General features: G+C 35.2%; 1 protein-coding gene across 32 annotated transcripts in view; it reads right to left on the bottom strand.

The window, feature by feature from the left end:
* The window catches only part of LOC138692929 (RNA binding protein fox-1 homolog 2-like), a 1,380,865-nt gene that overhangs the window by 14,630 nt on the left and 1,347,887 nt on the right, over positions 1 to 18,348 (bottom strand). For 20 of the 32 annotated variants that reach the window (XM_069816296.1, XM_069816297.1, XM_069816286.1 and 17 more), the window contains 2 exons: positions 14,669 to 14,689; positions 13,341 to 13,501 (listed from right to left, as the gene is read on the bottom strand). In XM_069816296.1, coding sequence (XP_069672397.1) covers positions 13,341 to 13,501; positions 14,669 to 14,689 — 182 coding nt within the window. The remainder of the gene's footprint in view (positions 1 to 13,340; positions 13,502 to 14,668; positions 14,690 to 18,348) is intronic. The other 12 variants (XM_069816310.1, XM_069816311.1, XM_069816303.1 and 9 more) reach the window with 3 other exon arrangements.

Below are 18,348 nucleotides of genomic sequence, written 5' to 3'. Positions count from 1 at the left end.
GGGGGGGGGTAAATAAGATGGCTTCCAAGTTGTTCCCCCTGGATGAAATTAAACTATCTGATTAATATTAATATTAGAGGAGAAAAATTCGCACTGGCGGCAGGGATCGAACCCGGGTCCTTGGTTCTACATACCAAGCGCTCTAACCATTGAGCTACACCGAAGTTCAATCCACAGCACCGGATCGAATCCCTCTCTCTTCCAGTGTTTTTCCTTCCAAGTTCGACATGTATGTTGACATTTTTATATTAAGTCAACTGCCATTATACAAGGAGCGCACTCAGTTGAGTGACTGTGGCTGGGATTCCACAGTTCTATCCCAGGCGCCGGGGCGGATTTTTCTCCTCCAATATTGTTACTGTAACAGACGTATTCTGTAGGACCAAAAAATTAATCTTTATCTGAGCTATGACAAACAGTAATTTTTTATGAATTCATAGGCCTCATTGCTCTAAGGCAGCTAATACATTCATTCATTTAGTGTTCTGCCCAAGGGTAGGTCTTTCACTGCAAACCCAGCTTTCTCCAGTATTTCCTATTTTCTGCCTTCCTCTTTCTTTCCTCATATGATCCAAATATCTTAATGTCCTCTATCATCTGATATCTTCTTCTGCCCCGAACTCTTCTCCTGTTCATCATTCCTTCCAGTGCATCCTTCAGTAGGCAGTTTCTTCTCAGCCAGTGACCCAACCAATTCCTTTTCCTCTTCCTGATCAGTTTCAGCATCATTCTTTCTTCACCCACTCTTTCCAACACAGCTTCATTTCTTATTCTGACTGTCCACTTCAGACATTCCATTCTTCTCCATATCCACATTTCAAATGCTTCTATTCGCTTCTCTTCACTTCGTTGTAATATCCATGCTAATACATAAGTGCTCATATTACAATTAAATTAATTAATTTACAATTAACACATTATTCATAATTGGCATTGCAATACACAACAGCGTTTTTCTCTAATTTTCTATTGTGAAACTTTGTCTTTTCTTAGACAGAACAATTTCATAAGCGAAAAAAATTATTTCCAATGATACCGAAGCAATGGATGCATATTTAAACCTAGCAATATTTGCCATGCTGATTTCTTTAGGGAGAATTACATCCTCCCAATTCATCACATTCCTACTGTCTACTCAAGTGCTCAACAAAACCAGACATCTTCCAGGAATTTCTTCATTTCTACAACCGAACTATTACAGGATATTTGAACCATACCCACTCCATGACATTCAAAATTCTCTCTTCATTGCTACACGAAAATTTAAAAAAATATATGTAACATATAGAAATAGGCAATTTTAGGTTCTAAAATCTTATAAATAGGTCTCAATGGGCAAAATAAGCATTTTTAGGTATCACAAAACCACTTTCAAACACTCATATTTCATATAAAATGTGAAGATATTTAACTCGTTTTAGTTTATCCCTGCAGAAAAAAAAGGCATTTAACCTAAAACACGAGATCTACTGATACTATATTAAAATCTCCACATAAAGTACAATAAAATAAAAGAAATTAATAACAAACAACTAAACCAGCAGAAAAAATAGAAATAAATCAAAACTATTTACATATGTTAGAGATACTATCTCCTAAATTAAATCCTTAGGATCAAATCCCTGGGAAGCTAAAAGAAAAATGGAACATTTCCAACAAACCAACCATTAGAAGAAGAAAACAAAACAGATAAACATAAAACTTTAAGGGTAACAAAATTACCATGAGAAACCATGTGATAGAAGCATTTTTTATTAAATTCATTACTCGCATACTAAAAATATCACCACAAGTTCTTAATGTGTAACCTCGAAGAAAACGGTTTTTGTTTTCAGAATATTAATTCTGTTAATTGGCAACTACGCCTTATACTTCATACTATTTGACAGTATAGAAGGGTTTTCTACTTCTGTAGATTCCTTAGTTACTGTTCACTGTTTGTTGCTGTCGCTTATATATTTCAGTAAGACAGCCTGTGTTTGGAATTCTGTATTTACAATATCACATTAGTTTAATCAAGAGATTAAAATTAATGTGATAAAAATATTTGATACACATTTCAGTTGTGTGTATGAACAAAATTAAAATTAGGTATATCTTCCTTAAGGAATGTTTTGTACAGGATGGGTTATCAGAACGAACATTGGAGAGTAGCATGGAAGGTTAGGACATTAGGGAATCATGCAGGATAGAAAACAAGCATGTCTAAAGGAAATCAATAACATGAAATTTATGTCAATTATTTTAAGCCCATGAAAGACAATGGAAACCACAGTATTAATATAACTTAAACTCAGAATGTAAGGAAGGAATTGCCTTTGAAGGGAATGTTTCAAGTTCGGACATATTTCACATGTAATATTTTGTGAAATGTTAACATACCAGAAATTTTTTAGTCTTGGAGTGTTCAGTTTTTAGGATATTCATAACAGCCAATAATCTATAAACTATTTGAATATTCTGATAGTGAATTTTACAAATAATGTACAGTTTTAGACAAAAAATGACTGGCTCCCACATGCTAAGTCCCCTTCAGAAGGTTTTAGGTTTTGGTTGATTCTGCGAGAGCTTAGGTTTACATGTGAAGGAATTTCTTATGCACAACTCAGCTCTGTTTTTCCTTTACTTTGTTAGTTTGTTGCTTTTTCTGCCTGTTTATAGGTAAAGTGTTATGAATAATCTATAACGAAGATATATTCAAGGAGTAAATTAGGTGCAAAATAAGCATCCTTTCCCTAGTCGTGTGAACTACGCGCTACCTGAAATGGACTTATAATCTTTTTGCTGTTAGAATAATCCTACAGTAACAATAGCACATGACTGAAATGAGACTTGATTGGCCACAATTTCGTGCCACCGATTCTCAGTGCGTAATCCCATCCACTTCTGTATATTCTGTTTCATTTTAAACATTTCCCGTTACTCATCAAAGTAGCCCTAACCTCACTACTATGCATCTGTTTATTACTTTCTACCTAATTAAACTATTTTAAACTTTTGTTTAAGGTCAACAGATATCAGACTAAGATATTATTCCTGTCCATTTAACCACACTCACTGAGAATGCAGAAGCCTTAATACCACATTCTTACGAGGACAACAAACTCAAGGTCAAGTGATGCCAGCTTGTTACAAGAACAGGCTACCTTGGCATTATTCTTTGTATTCATCTGCTTCGTTGGAAAATTCTTAGTAAATAACAATATTAAAGCACCTTTTCTTTTACACAATGTTGTAGATACAGTCAAGTTACATGTTTTATCGTATTTACCTGCTAAAATTCAAATTTTATTTTAAAATGAATACAAAGTTATGGCCCTCAAATACAGAACTATATTTTCCTGCGTCGTGTATGTGTTTCAACTAGTAGCCAATCACGGGTATGACAGCCACATGCTTGTGTTTACATTAGGATTATTCTAACAGTGAAAAGATTATAGACAAATTCATGCTACAGGAGATCGGTCACTTTTTATGTCCAAGGCTGTACATCTCCAAAGAAAAGACTGATAAAGGAAAAAATAATATATACATACATGGGTCATTCGAAAATTAGTGGCAACACTTTAATTAAGATCAAAAACTTATTTATTCATGATTGACATACTTACAGTTATCAAAATTATCACATCCGTTGCCACATCTCTGGAAGATGACTGTTGCCATCTACAGCATCACTTTCCTATAAGCTTCTAATTGAGTACTCTACAGCTGTTATAATGACATATATATTTCTAAACCATACCCCCTTTTGTGGTTCTTTTATCTTCGGGAAAAGGTCGTAGTTACAGGGACTCATATACGGAAAATATGGAGGATGTTCTAGAATTTCCCATTTTCATCTTTTAAGTAAATTAACCACTTGGGGGGAGGGGCTGCATGACAACGAGCACCATTGTGAAGCGCAATGAGATGGGTATTCAAGAGATTTCAGCACTTCTGGCTCATTGCTGGTAATAAATGTTGTTCCGAAAAGTGACTAATTGCAGCATCCCTAAGAATTCCAATTAGAACAGTGATTAATACACCTTATTAATAAACAACAATAAACACAACTTTTAGTGAATCCTGATCTTGCCTATATTTTTTGTCTTAAGAATCCTACTTATTCAACTGTCTCTTCAACTTAGGTTGACAGCAACAGACCCAAATTTCATCCAAAGACATGATGCTTTTAAGGAAATGTTCTTCTCCACATTCATAGTGTTGTAAATGTTTTCTTGCTATTTCCATTCTCTGACACATCTGTTGCTCAGGAAGGCTATGTGGAATAGAGCTGTGCATACAGCAACATTCAACCTGCCTGACCTGCTTGGACTGGTGAACAGGCAAGAGCGTATTTAACCCAACAATAGAAGCAAGTTTGTGTGTTGTGTTGTGAGTCGGGTTCCACGTGAGCTTGCTCCTAGGATGGCAGGCTCTTATCGTGCCTCTTCTGTTTGTGTTACGTGTAGTTAGTTTTCACAGTCAGTACTGGATTCAATAAATATAAAAGTTGTGTCTAAGATAACTACGAGGCGCATCCAGAAAGTAAGTTTCCCTATTTAAAAACAAAAAAAGAACACACACTTTCAGGAAAACATTTATTGGCAACAGGTACAGCAATGTTTCAGCTATTTTTCAACATAGCCACCATCAGAATTGAGACACTTGTCGTATCGCGGAATCAACTTTTGTATTCCTCTGTCATAGATCTCTGCCGCCTGTGAATGGAACCAGCGTGTGACAGATGTCTTCAGCTCTTCGTCGCTGCCAAAACGCTCACTGGAGGACAGGAATTACTTGAGAGAGAGGGAGAGAAGGACAAAGGGGAGGGGGAAAAAGAGAGAGACAGAGAAAGAGAGAGGGAGATGGATAGAGGGAGAGGGAGAGGGGGAGAGGGAGAGGGAGAGAGGGGGATAGAGGGAGAGAATATTTCAATTGGCGCAATGCTTTGTGCATTAAAGAACTTTATCACCCACCAAACCTCGCAGGCGGCGGGAGAAGGAATAAGAGCTTCCATTTCAGACCACTGCTGCCACGCTACTGGCACCAGGCGGGACCTCTCCGGCTGGTATATGATTGATTCGTCATAGATCTGTTACGCATGCGCAATTGACACGGCTAATTACGTTTACTTTCAAGGGGAAAAAATCGGGAAACTTACTTTCTGGATGCGCCTCGTATTAACTTTTTATTTTATTGTTAATTTCAAAGTTTATTTCTCGTAAAACTTCAATTATTGAAATAGGAATAAATAAATTATCTTTTTAAGGGGAAAAAAATATATCCAATAGGGCCTGTCCTAACTTTAATAATCCCCTTCCACAGTAGAAAATGGTCTCAAGTCTTTCGCACACATTTCCACACACCTTTCCACTAAAAAATCTTTATCAGTTTTCAAAATATTTTACCCATCTTGAACATTTCTTTCCACTTTACACAATATATGACGCAGCATGCCTGAGGTACCTGCTTTCACTTTTAAAATCTTTCCATACGTATTGCATTTCACAGCACCCTCTGGTTTTAGTGTTTCTTTTTCATTTGCACAAGAGAATTTTTTCCAGGCTTCAGATCCATTCCTATGTCCATTAACCAAAACATAGTCTCCACACCTTAACTTGTCTTGCACTTGTTGAGAATCCATAGCGTACAGTTAAACTACACACAGGCTTCGTAACAACCCACTGGGCTCGCTTGGGTCTTACTATGCTTGGTATGAGAAGGAGTGGGTACTGCCAGGCAAGCTTGCGCTCGGCCTTTTGTTTACATAGTCAAGAGCAGAATATCAGACGTATTCTGAATGATACGGGGCAGGCGGAAAACGCACAGCTCTAATGTGGAACCCATCGAGCAAAGATTTTTCTCAAGTTCAATTTTTTTAAGGATGTAAAGGATTGTAAAAGAAGCAATTTTAACTTCTTTCAATACTTCTACACACGTCCAGTAGTAGTTTCTCCTCCAGTAATGCCTTTACAGTGTTCATATGCAATTTGTTACTAGAAAATACTGGTCTATCAGTTCACTTTTCTGTTTAATACTCTTGAGACCACTGAGCATGCTACAAAATTTGGCTGGACTGTCCTATCACATCCACCGTATAGACCGGACTTAGCACCTTCAGACTTCCATCTTTTATTGCTATGAAAGATGGACAGCAACATTTTCCAGACAAGGATGCTGTCATCGCAGCTGTAACGAAGTGGCTTACCTCTGCTGGTTCAGATTTTTACGAGCATGGCATACAGGCTCTTGTTCATAGCTGGCAAAAATACATAACGCATGGTGCTGACTAACTGAAAAAATAACTGTATGTAGCTGAAACCTTGCTCTATTTAACTATATTACAGTAAAACCTCGATAAGACGCGCCCGCTTATTACGCTATCCCGTGTAATACGCTATTTTTTTTTTGTCCGGTGCCTGCACATTTCATATACAACGCCTTTATAAAATACCCCTTTTGTTGCGCTCAAGTCCTGCATAATACGCTGTTTTTGTGGAATATTTTCGATGTAATTTTCAGCAATGAAACATCTTGGTCACTGAACTCACTGGTGCCATTAACCTGAAAAGTATTGGTATTCGACCCTTTACCTGCACATTTAAACCTTCATACTTCGCACCTTAGTATACCCCACCCTCTTGCTATGCTCTCTTCTTCAACTCTTTACCTGCGCGCTTAAAGCCTACATACAGCTACAATACCTCACCCTCTTGCTAACCCTCTCTCTCAAACAGCATTCCTCACTCGGCCGTAATAAAATTGTGGAAATTTTTGCTGGGGAGTTTGTTATCCTTTAGTGTATTGAAGTGTCTGTGAATGTCATTACAATGAGTGTTAAACGAAAAGCGCTTTCTGTGTCGGAAAAATTGAAAATCTTACGAAAGTACGATGAGAGCATTACTCTTGCTTAGAAACAACTCTCTGACTCATTAGGAATCCCATTATCGATATTAAGAATGATAATAAAAAATCGCGACTCAATCACTACAGTTGCGACGTCGGGAGGATATAATCACAGGAAACTGAAGTATGATAAACATGAGGACTTGGAGAACACGTACACGGCAAACAACTATAAATGACTTTTTTTTTTTTAGAAAGAATTAAGTACAGTACATATTGAAAATGTCTTTGACGTACAGTACAGTAATTACATAATGGAGTAATACTAGTCCACACCTGTAGAGTAACGGTCAGCGCGTCTGGCCGCGAAACCAGGTGGCCCGGGTTCAAATCCCGGTCGGGGCAAGTTACCTGGTTGAGGTTTTTTCCGGGATTTTCCGTCAACCCAATACGAGCAAATGCTGGGTAACTTTCGGTGCTGGATCCCGGACTTATTTCCCGGACCTTTCATGGATCATGTATTTCAATAAAGAAAAATGCTAATAGATAATGTATATAAGTCAAAATTAGTATACCCGCCTAATATGCGGTTCCGGTTAATACACGGTTTACACCCGGTCCCTTGAACAGCGTCTTATCGGGGTTTTACTGTATTATGTTCTGTGGATCTGTTTAGTTTCCATGAACATAGGTAGGATGCATTACTTTCGGAATGACCCTCATAGATCATAAATGAGATTATTAGCTTATAACTTACAGATAACACATATCAGGCACCAATCCATCTCATACTGCCAGCTTAGATTAGTCACTGCTAGGGGAGCTGAATACTAACAGTGCTGCCACAATTTTCTAATGAGCTATGTATAATTCAAGCAAGTTTACACACGAACTAAAATGACGAACATTATACTGTTTTAAAACAATAACACTAAAAACACTGTATAATAGATAATTAAAATTTTTTACCTGCAATATAAATATCGAATGTCCTCTTATGTAATGTTCTTTACCACTGCCAGACTCTGTCCATTAGACAGTGATGTTGAATGAACTCACGATATATTTGGTTGATTCTTTAGTATGAAGTCAAATTCAGTTAATGTAAATCATAATACAAACATAAATGGAAACATTATAGTCTGATGCAAGCGAAAAACGTATTAAATAAATTTGAGCATTTGCAACACACAGCTATAGAATAATAGATTCTATTGGCTCTGTTTTAAGAAAGGGTGGAAACAATCCATAGAAAGTAGAAGTCAATTACATTTTGCTGCAAGGTAGTAAATTTTATCTACATTACATGTGGCTGAATTTGAGTGCTATAGGTTAATAACTGCCAAAACTCTGTTATAGGAGGTTACGAAACCTTACTGCTATGCTGGAGGCGGAGTCCTCTTCCATTAATTTGAACCGCTGTCATGCTTATTGACAAGTCATCTGATGCATCACTGCTATCACTTAAACTTCTAACGAAATTATTCTGTCAGTTTCACAGTCTAATACATTAGCACTACAAAAATATTGTTCTTAGTTATTTTCAACGTGATCAACACAATGAATTGAATTTAACGGAAGGGGGCACTATGGCCTAGCACTGCGACCTGTTAAGATCTATTGCATTGACCCTCTGGTGATGCATTTCCAAACCCACACCGGTTGACCACACTAAGGTTCTCTGTGTGCCCAGGTTTCGAGCAGCCAACCCCACTCGTCCCTAGGCCAGCACCCTCCATGCGTCGCCAGCTGGCGTTCAGGGAATGCTACAGAATGATAATGAAATGGTGACGGAATGATGTAAATGCCTAATATGGGGAAAAACGGGAGAACCCGGGAAAAACCCAAACTCGACCTTATCTGCCACAAGTGTTACTACGGGGAAAAAAAAAAATCCAGACCTGACCAGGAATCGAACCCGGGCTGCCTGCGTGACAGTCTAAAGGTCTGACTATTCAGCCACTGCAACCATTGATCAACACATTTCTTCTACTTGTCTTTTCCATATTCTGCGAAAAGGTGGTGACAGAATCCTTCCTTTGAAAAGACATACAACTGGAGACAACTGATTAAATATTAGTCTGGCCCTTAAGTAAATGAAACAAATTAAAACAATAAATGCTTATTTTTAAAGCACTGTTGGCCTTTGAAGATAAATAATGTTAATGTACGCGCGCTATGTGACTGACAGCAAGGAGTCAGATATAAACCTTTAACAAGCGATAATATCTTTTAGACTCTTTCTATTAACATAGGTTTTTTTCAATATAAAAGTATAATGTATTTAGACGATTTCATACACTGTAACTACCCATTTATCTTTTCAAGAAAAAAAGTTATCATTGATTGATTTTCTATTTCAAAAACAAATTTTCCCACACTACAATAGTATAAAACAAACCTCACAATTAAGAAGTTTTACATTTGTTACATTGCGGCAACTCAAATATCTTAGAAATCTGCAAAACAATACTCTTCAACATGCTTTTATCCTTATTAGAATATGACTACTATTTTTGGAGTTATTATTAAGTATAAAAAATGCGAAAATATTCTACTTCTTCGAAAGTCTACGTGAGTAACGCCTTCTCCCGTTAGTGGCTGACAATTAGGAAAGAGGAGATGAACAGTATAGTGTGTCACTCTTTAAGATTGGCATATGCGCAGACCAACGGAGTTTTGTAAGTTGTTCCCCTATAACTCTCACACTGCAAAAACGTTTTTCAGTGCTGAAAATAAGGAGGCAGATTTATTTTATGTTTCACTCTTGTGTTATGAATGAATGAAATACTAGCTTTAATACAGATTTAAACTTGAAAGCTTGAAGCTATTAAATTTCTGATTTTACGTCATTTCAGTTGCTTCGACATGAACGTATTTTGGATGGTCGCATTTAATAGAAAATGGTTAATGTGATGTATGAAAAATTACAAAAACTGCCTGAATTCAGACTGACATAGATTTGACCCTAATAATCGTAGCTTTTTCAAATTTTTTTTTGTGGTGAATAAGGGAACTTTTGGCCATTGAATTAACCTCGAGCAGTTGTTATCAACTGCATTATAAGCTAGAAATTAATTTTTAAAATTTTAAGGTATTTTTTTAAAATTAATATTACATCACTTTATAAAGTAAAACTATATATAGTGCCATTGCTCTTATTTCCGGCAGCCAATCATGTTGCAAGTCAGCTACATTTAAATATGTGCGTCTTGTGATTCGCTGATGATGACGTTATACATTTCCTAAGGCTCGATAAATACTTAATATAATCGCGCGCCATTTTGGCTCTTTTGTTGGCATTCGCAGAAAGCACACAAGGACGTTATTTGCCGCTCAATTACAGTGCGTTTGATTTACGACATGATAATGTTTAATGGTGTGGCAAATAGATTCCTCGTATGGTAGCTCGGCAATGAACAAACAAAAATGACAAACGATACTATCTACCTACAGTCTTACTAAAAAACCGTGTATAGTTTTTATACGAGACTTATGCAGAGTTGAGACAGAAAACGTTACTAATAAACCGTGAATAAGCGATGGACGTATAAACAGGCTGTAACTATACAATGGGAATTGCTTTGCAGTAGTTATATACACGAAACCCCTTGTTTAAGCGTTGTATATAGAGAAAAAATGGCCGCCCCTCTAACAGCTGCTCGTATCGACTGTCATTTTATGATGATGGTTACCTTGTAACCACAGAAGAACAAACCAAAGATCATAGAATTATTAGAATAATATTGCTGTAGCTTGTACTCTTTGACCAAAATGTAGTGTGGTAATCGATTAGAGCCAGTTGTACTATCGATATTTAACACGCCACACTAGAGCGCTCTACCGGATGCAACAGAGAACCTCAGATATTCTATTACCTTTCGTAAGGAAGTAATGACGAAACTATAACGTAACTGTGTAACAGTTATACTGTTATACACGACGTATGTAGTGATTATTAGTAAGGAATTTACACACGGCTTATAAACGAGCTACTCATTGTATAAGTATAAGACAGTTAAACGTCTGTATATAGAGTTTTTATTAGTAAGACCGCTAGAATTTAAAGAGCCTTCACTTCCTAAGACGTAAGCAGAGAGGAGGAGTCACGCCGGGAATAACAGCATCGTGACTATACTATCATTTTAACATTCTACACAACTGAGAAATTATTTATGCAAGTAATTTGAATTAATCTCTTTGATAAGTATTGTCATATTGTGTTGTGTTGTGCCGTTCTGTTCATTTAGTTACCACGTGGAGATTGTGTAATGGTGAGATAATCTGTGCTTGAACACAAAAAATGGAGTGTATGCAAATAATCCTCGCACAATTGAACAAATGAAAGCTAACATTTGTGACGCAATTAGATAAATCGGTGCAGTGAAGCTCATGAATGTGAAAGATGGTTTTTTATGGCGATGTGAACTCTGTATAGGACAAAATGGTCAACACTTCCAGCAGCTACTAAGAATAACCCAGTACAGACCGATTAATTATTTAGTCCTAACAGCTCAGCGATGCGAAAGAGGAGAAGTAATAGGAGTAGTGGGGAGAGTTCCGGAGCAGAGATAAGGGCGAAGGTCGATAAAGGAATGCAGTACAGCTTAACTGTACTGGAAACACAACACTATACCGCATGTGTGACATCTGATCGCTCTGACTGCAGGCGACAGACAGGTGACCTGAACATCACTTGGCGTAACTTAAGGGGAGAGGATGGTATTTTTTTAAACTTTTTTCCTATTTGGTGTAAAATATTAATTTTTTGTATGTAGAGAGTTCATAGCTGTAGGAACTCAAACCAAATATAAATATTTGGGGGAAAAAAAAATATATATATATATATATATATATATATTTGGGGGTCCAAATTTGAAAAAAAAATACCCAATGCAGGATTGCACTAAAACCAATGTATCTAAACCGTTTTTAAAGATAGATTCAAACTTTTTTTGCAATGTATTTGCAAAAGCATGTTCTACAAACTGTCTGTAACAAAATTTTAATATCAGTCCCTATGTTTGTAAAATAAACAATTAAAATTTAATAATTTTCTGATTTCCTTTCTTGCAAACAAACGGACGTATTTTTAAAATGATATCAATTAACAAACTTCTGTTACAGAGAAACGTTTCCTAATAGTCTAAAGAATGTGTGTTCTAAATTTCATGCATTTATCTTTAATAGTTCAGGAATTATATCCATTTTTGTCTGGCAATGTAGCAAAAAAAAATGAAGTTACTGGAAACCGATAAGAATGGGCATGTGATTTAAAAATCCATAGCGCAGGAAGTTTAAAGATAACGTCTCAACATCCGATAAGGGCACAAATATCCACAAAATGTTATGCAATGCATTCCACACATATCAAGAAATTTCTTTTTTAATTTAATTTACCGGAAACAACAATAAAAGTGGGCGAGTGATTTAAAAATCCATAATACAGGAAGTTTAAAAATGGCGACTCAACATGCGATAAGGGCACAAATACTCACAAAATGTTATGCAATGCATTCCACACATATCAAAGAGTATTTTCAAGAATTTTTTAAAATTTAATTTACCGGAAACAACAATAAAAGTGGGCGAGTGATTTAAAAATCCATAACGCAAGAAGTTTAAAAATGACGTCTCAACATCCGATAAGGGCACAAATACCCACAAAATGTTATGCAATGCATCCCACACATATCAAAGAGTACTTTCAAGAAATTTTTTTTTTTTAATTTAATTTACCGGAAACAACAATAAAAGTGGGCAAGTGATTTAAAAATCCATAATGCAGGAAGTTTAAAAATGACGTCTCAACATCCGATAAGGGCACAAATACTCACAACATGTTATGCAATGCATCCCACACATATCAAAGAGTATTTTCAAGAAATTTTTTTTTTAATTTAATTTACCGGAAACAACAATAAAAGTGGGCAAGTGATTTAAAAATCCATAATGCAGGAAGTTTAAAAATGACGTCTCAACATCCGATAAGGGCACAAATACCCACAAAATGTTATGCAATGCATCCCACACATATCAAAGAGTATTTTCAAGAAATTTTTTTTTTAATTTAATTTACCGGAAACAACAATAACAGTGGGATGAGTGATTTAAAAATCCATAACGCAGGAAGTTTAAAAATGGCGTCTCAACATCCGATAAGGGCACAAATACCCACAAAATGTTATGCAATGCATCCCACACATATCACAGAGTATTTTAAAGATTTTTTTTTTTTAATTTACTCATTTTTCACTAAAAAATACCATCCTCTCCCCCTAATGGACTCGCCTGACCCAGGTGCACATTATCGGCGACTGTCAGGACTAAATAATCGTACTGTACTTATCGTTGGAACGCTCTGTATAAACAAGATTTGTAAAAATGTCATTCAACCTTCTCCTGGAAGGATGGACAGAGTCTGGCTGCAGAAAAACATCAGTACGAAATGGTTTCCAAAGCTTTCCTTTCCGTCCATCTAGCCTCTCCAATGCCAAGTCCTGACTCACCCAGCAACAGCTGCATAGCCTGCTACGGGTTGGGCTGCAGCAGCCGCAGCGCCATAAGCACGGGCAGCAACTGCTGTGTAGCTGGCAGCCGCCGCGTAACTCGCCTGTTGGGCAGTCGACAGAGGGGTTTTTAGTAGCGGGGTCGCAGCAGCTGCGGCGGCCTGCAACACAATGATAACCAGCATGCAGCAGCGGCAACCACTTCCAACGGCCAGCGAGCACAACCAAGCCAAACTACACTCTACAGCAACACTCAACAATGAGTCCACAGTTGGCAAGCAGTGGCTCCAGCAGACATGGGCGTGTCACCTTCTAACTTTTAACATGAGCTGCTTGCATGGAAAAACATAAAATCTTTAAACAAAAAAAAAAAAAAAAAAAAAAATTGTTTATTCGTAAAACTAATCTAAAGTTTTTTATGCATTAAAATTTGTATGATTTGTTCATAAATCACAATGCTACAACACTACAAACAAGGCAATATATAAAAAAATATGTAAATAAAAAATAAAAACGTATACTTCCTTGATAAAGAGGCAAGTGCAACTATAGTATTAACTACAGACTTCATTACTGGGAGGCAGTGCCATCTTCAGCCACACCTTGTTGAAGCCACTTGCCGTTTGAACTGACTATTATCGTTTAAAATCAAAATCAATATTGCAGACATAAATTAAGCACCGATGTTACAATACCATGTCCTTCCCTTCACAATTACCATGCTCATATCACCAACCAAATCCCAAACAACCAGTATGTAATTTCCAAGTAACCAAGCTAGCCTGTAAGCAGACTTAATACACCAAACATTGGGGAAGTTAGACATTTTTACATGTTTATAGTGCATATCATTAGCAGGTCATACGATGTCCAATGTGTTTGCAACTGACCCAAACTTACGTGCAGCAGCGAATGCTATCACAGAGGAATTACAATATATTTTCTAAACCTAGTTGTGGACAGGTGAGTAGGTTTATAAGTTTGGCTTTGCATTACTGTGATGTGAAAGGATAGGAGTGAGGTTACAATTAAAAGACGTGGCATTTACAAGGTATCTATCAATGCCCGGACAGACCTCGCCAGTTTCTTGTGGTGAGCCTTCAGACCGAACTGTGGACTCCAAAACTACAGACTCTGGAGATCCATTTTGTCAAGAATTACAAGCAATATTCTAGCTGGTTAAAAGTATATATGCAATTCAAATCTAGTGCATACAGCATAAAGTTCTTTTTCATTCAAATTTCATGAGCCTTTTGGGAAATACAAAAAAGCGATGCATATTAGGAGAGTCAAAATACTTCATTCAAATAGCAAACAACCATTTTTACCTCATTCGCAGGGTTCCCAGCCTGAAACAAGAAACAGCCTCTCAAACACACAGACACAGGAACAGTAAAAGGGTGCCTAACAGTTCCAGGCTCACTTCAAGTTCATCACATTATAGTGAACTATCAGACTTAAAACAAAATAACTTTCATATCTAATACCAATTGAAAACAGTGGCACGAGGGAATGAAATTCAATGTTATCAGTGTATGCTATGTCATACTTGTAAAGAATAAAATGTACATTCAAAGTCAAATAGCATTATCATTAGTAAATAATCAAGAAATACACCAATAAAGTAAAAAGATTTTTAAACTCGAGGGGAAAAAATACAGACAACATGCATTTAGAAACACACAAAATGAATTGCCAATATTACAATGGAACTTTCTTTCTCAAAATTTAGACCTCATGAATAAAGAATAAATAGGAAATGTGTGAAAAATTCTAACAAAAGCAATTTCTTAAATAAATTCAAAGAAAGAAAGTTTCAGAATTTTAAATTGAGTATGGTACATAAGAGAACCAAATTTTTTGTTCATGCAGTCCATCCTGCAAGATGTTAGACACCCCAACATATGCAACACGCAATGCTTTAAAACATATGCCATGTGTGAAATTGTTACACTTTAAAGTCCATAATGTAAATGAAATATTAAGACATCATAATGAGGGCAATCTTTAACAATATGACATATTCACTCCAAACAATGTCATCTTCGTGAGGAACTTGTAATATCTTACATCACTGCATTCACACTACAGAATTTATGTACTGTACCTAAGTTTAGGCTAATTTTATACAAGTAACCAAATGACCACACTGTATAAATAAATGATATCAACATATGTAAGTAATCTTTAGTAAATTCAAACCAATAGTGCCTTCAATAATTTTCAGCATTATTCTAACAATGACTACAGAGCACCCTAAAATGTGGCACCATCTATATTCTATTCAATTAAGCCTTTGTTATCACTGAATTATAGCACCAAACATATGCCATAATTCAGTCTATATTTTATAGTTTAATGAATCTTCTGGATAAGATAACAGTAAGTATGGACAATTCCTATAAAAAAATTTCATTTCATATTTGATCCAAAAATTTAATTATACATTTCTGCAGTATCTAATAAAATTAGTCATTTTACCCGAATATATGCCTGACGAATTATGCTGAAGTACCTTTCTACCTGGATAGGTGTTGTGTGCAAGAGCAGAGCCTTCTAAAGATAACCCATTCCTTCCTGCATCTCTTAAATGCGTAATTTTAAATTAATCAGTTCAAAACAATTTAAGCACATTTTTTAACGTCTTTAAAACTGCATGGTTTGATTTCAAGTAATTTTATGCAAGTTAAAAATACATTTCTCATCAGATATTTCTTTGGGAAATTATAACTTATAAATTTTTATTTGAAACTATGTTTTACATGAAGAAAAAGAAAATTAATAAAATGATTCAAGGGACTTTTGAATAACATGTAATTTTTTTAAGGGCTTAAAATAAATTGTTACTTTCGAATGAGCTTTGTTTTGTATCTGATGCTTCCTGGATGAACTGACTTATAGGTTTTGAATATGTATGAAATTTGTTCAATAACTTTGGAGAAGATGCACCGATACTGAGGGCAGGTATGTATAGACATACATGCCACTGGTATTAGAAATACTGAAAATGTATGTGCCAAGGAAAATTTCTATATAGATTTCTTATAGTATTACAGTTATTTGTTTATTACTTACTATAAACAGGTACAAGTAACTTACTCCAACCAATATGCAAACAAAACACTTCCTTTGGAGAAGTACAAGTACTTGCATCCTGCAATAATGAACAACTTAATAAAATATTTATAATACTTAGTTACTCTAATGAATTAATCAACCAGTTAGGCATGTCAACTTCGTGCCAAATTTCCGATTTTACAAAGCACCTTCACTCTGTTTTGTTCGTGAATAGTTACTTTTATTACTAGTTGATTTATTTAAGTGTGATTGTGAAGATGATACACACAATACAAAGATGAGACCAGGGGGGGAAAAAGTGGAATGTTTCAACTTATTAAAAACTAACTCTAATTAATATGAATTTATTTAAAATTATATATAATTATATAAACGCATTTCATGTCAAACACAATTAAAATATAAATTAGAACGGACTATACGACAATCTCCACAATTTTAATAATTTCGTGATAATGTAACAGCAATTTCCCTTTCCCCTAGGAAATTTAATGAACAGAAACTTAGAAAAAAAATGATGAACAAATTTCAACATTGAAAGTTACAAGAATGATAGTGGCAGCAACCACAAGAAATATGAAACATTCTAATCACTAATAAATCGATTTTATCAGTAATTAATATTATATAATGAAATGACAACAAGAAATTTTGAAGACATGAAATAGGTGTAATACTGTAATAGCTGTATTATTTCTGACATTAATTTCATATGAAAATAAAATGCATTCTGAATTTGGTATACCATAATATATTATAGTGCAAAGGTTTCTAACATAATTCATGTCACCATCTATGAATCTAATCAACTGATTAAAAAGAGACCATAACCTCGAAACAAATTGTCTAATATACTAATCAAATAATACATTAACGATGTATGTGTATTGTTAATATTTTAAATTAGTGATCAATATGTATTAATCACCCATTCAATCATTTTGTATGTGCTGAGATGGTATTTAATCTCTTATCATATTTTAACTATTATGACAAAATATAGTAGATTGAACAACAACCCGAACTCCAAACCAAAATTTAAAATTTAAATGTGAGCAGTAAATTCTAGATGATATGACGTCATTACAAATAGTTGCACAGGACTATAAGAGAGAATAAAGCACAAATTCTAAAACAGAATGGAGACATTAAATTAAAAAAATAATAAATAAAACAGATGGCATAAATATTGTCTGGCGTATTTTGCAGTGATAACATTTATTACTCATGCTGAAATTTCACATCTTTAAAATCACTAAAAAGAAGTATTAACAGAATAAGGATTCGTAAAAATACCGCATATACTAATATTTCAAAAAGACTTTTTTGGTGATGGGCTGAGAAAACTAGACACTATCCTGCCTGAACTACTCTGCTCTTTTTCCTGCCAAACAAATATACTCTGTACTTTAAACAGAAGCTTATCAACTAATTTAATTGGCCTATAGCACAGAATCTTAAATTTAATATATAGAGAAAAAATCCACTATAATACGTCTCACCAATTACACTTATGGACAAGTCTTAACGTCTTTGCCCCATCCTCCTACCTAAAAGCTGCTAAACATAGGATTTTGCAGGGTTGCCGCAGTTTTTCTCAGGTACAAATATGTTAGAAACGAATCAATCATGTTATTTAGAGCTACAATGAAGAGGTATAAGATATGAAAATAAAGTAAAAGTAATTACTTGGGGTATGATTTTATGGTGGTTATTTTATCCCGATTTTGCTGACTGACTTAAAAAAAGGCCTATTTGATAATATCGATTCATATTCTTATCTGGAAATAATATATTATTATCAAATGTATATTCTAATACAGCCAACTTAATAAAATTAATTCATTTTTTTATATATTTCAATAATACGTAATGTCACTATCTTCTCCAAACTTTTTTCATTATTCATTATAGTTTTAAGCAAATTTTT

The sequence above is a fragment of the Periplaneta americana genome, chromosome 17 (assembly GCF_040183065.1).
Source record: "Periplaneta americana isolate PAMFEO1 chromosome 17, P.americana_PAMFEO1_priV1, whole genome shotgun sequence".
Taxonomy (NCBI): domain Eukaryota; kingdom Metazoa; phylum Arthropoda; class Insecta; order Blattodea; family Blattidae; genus Periplaneta; species Periplaneta americana.
This window is presented reverse-complemented; position numbering and strand designations above follow the sequence as displayed.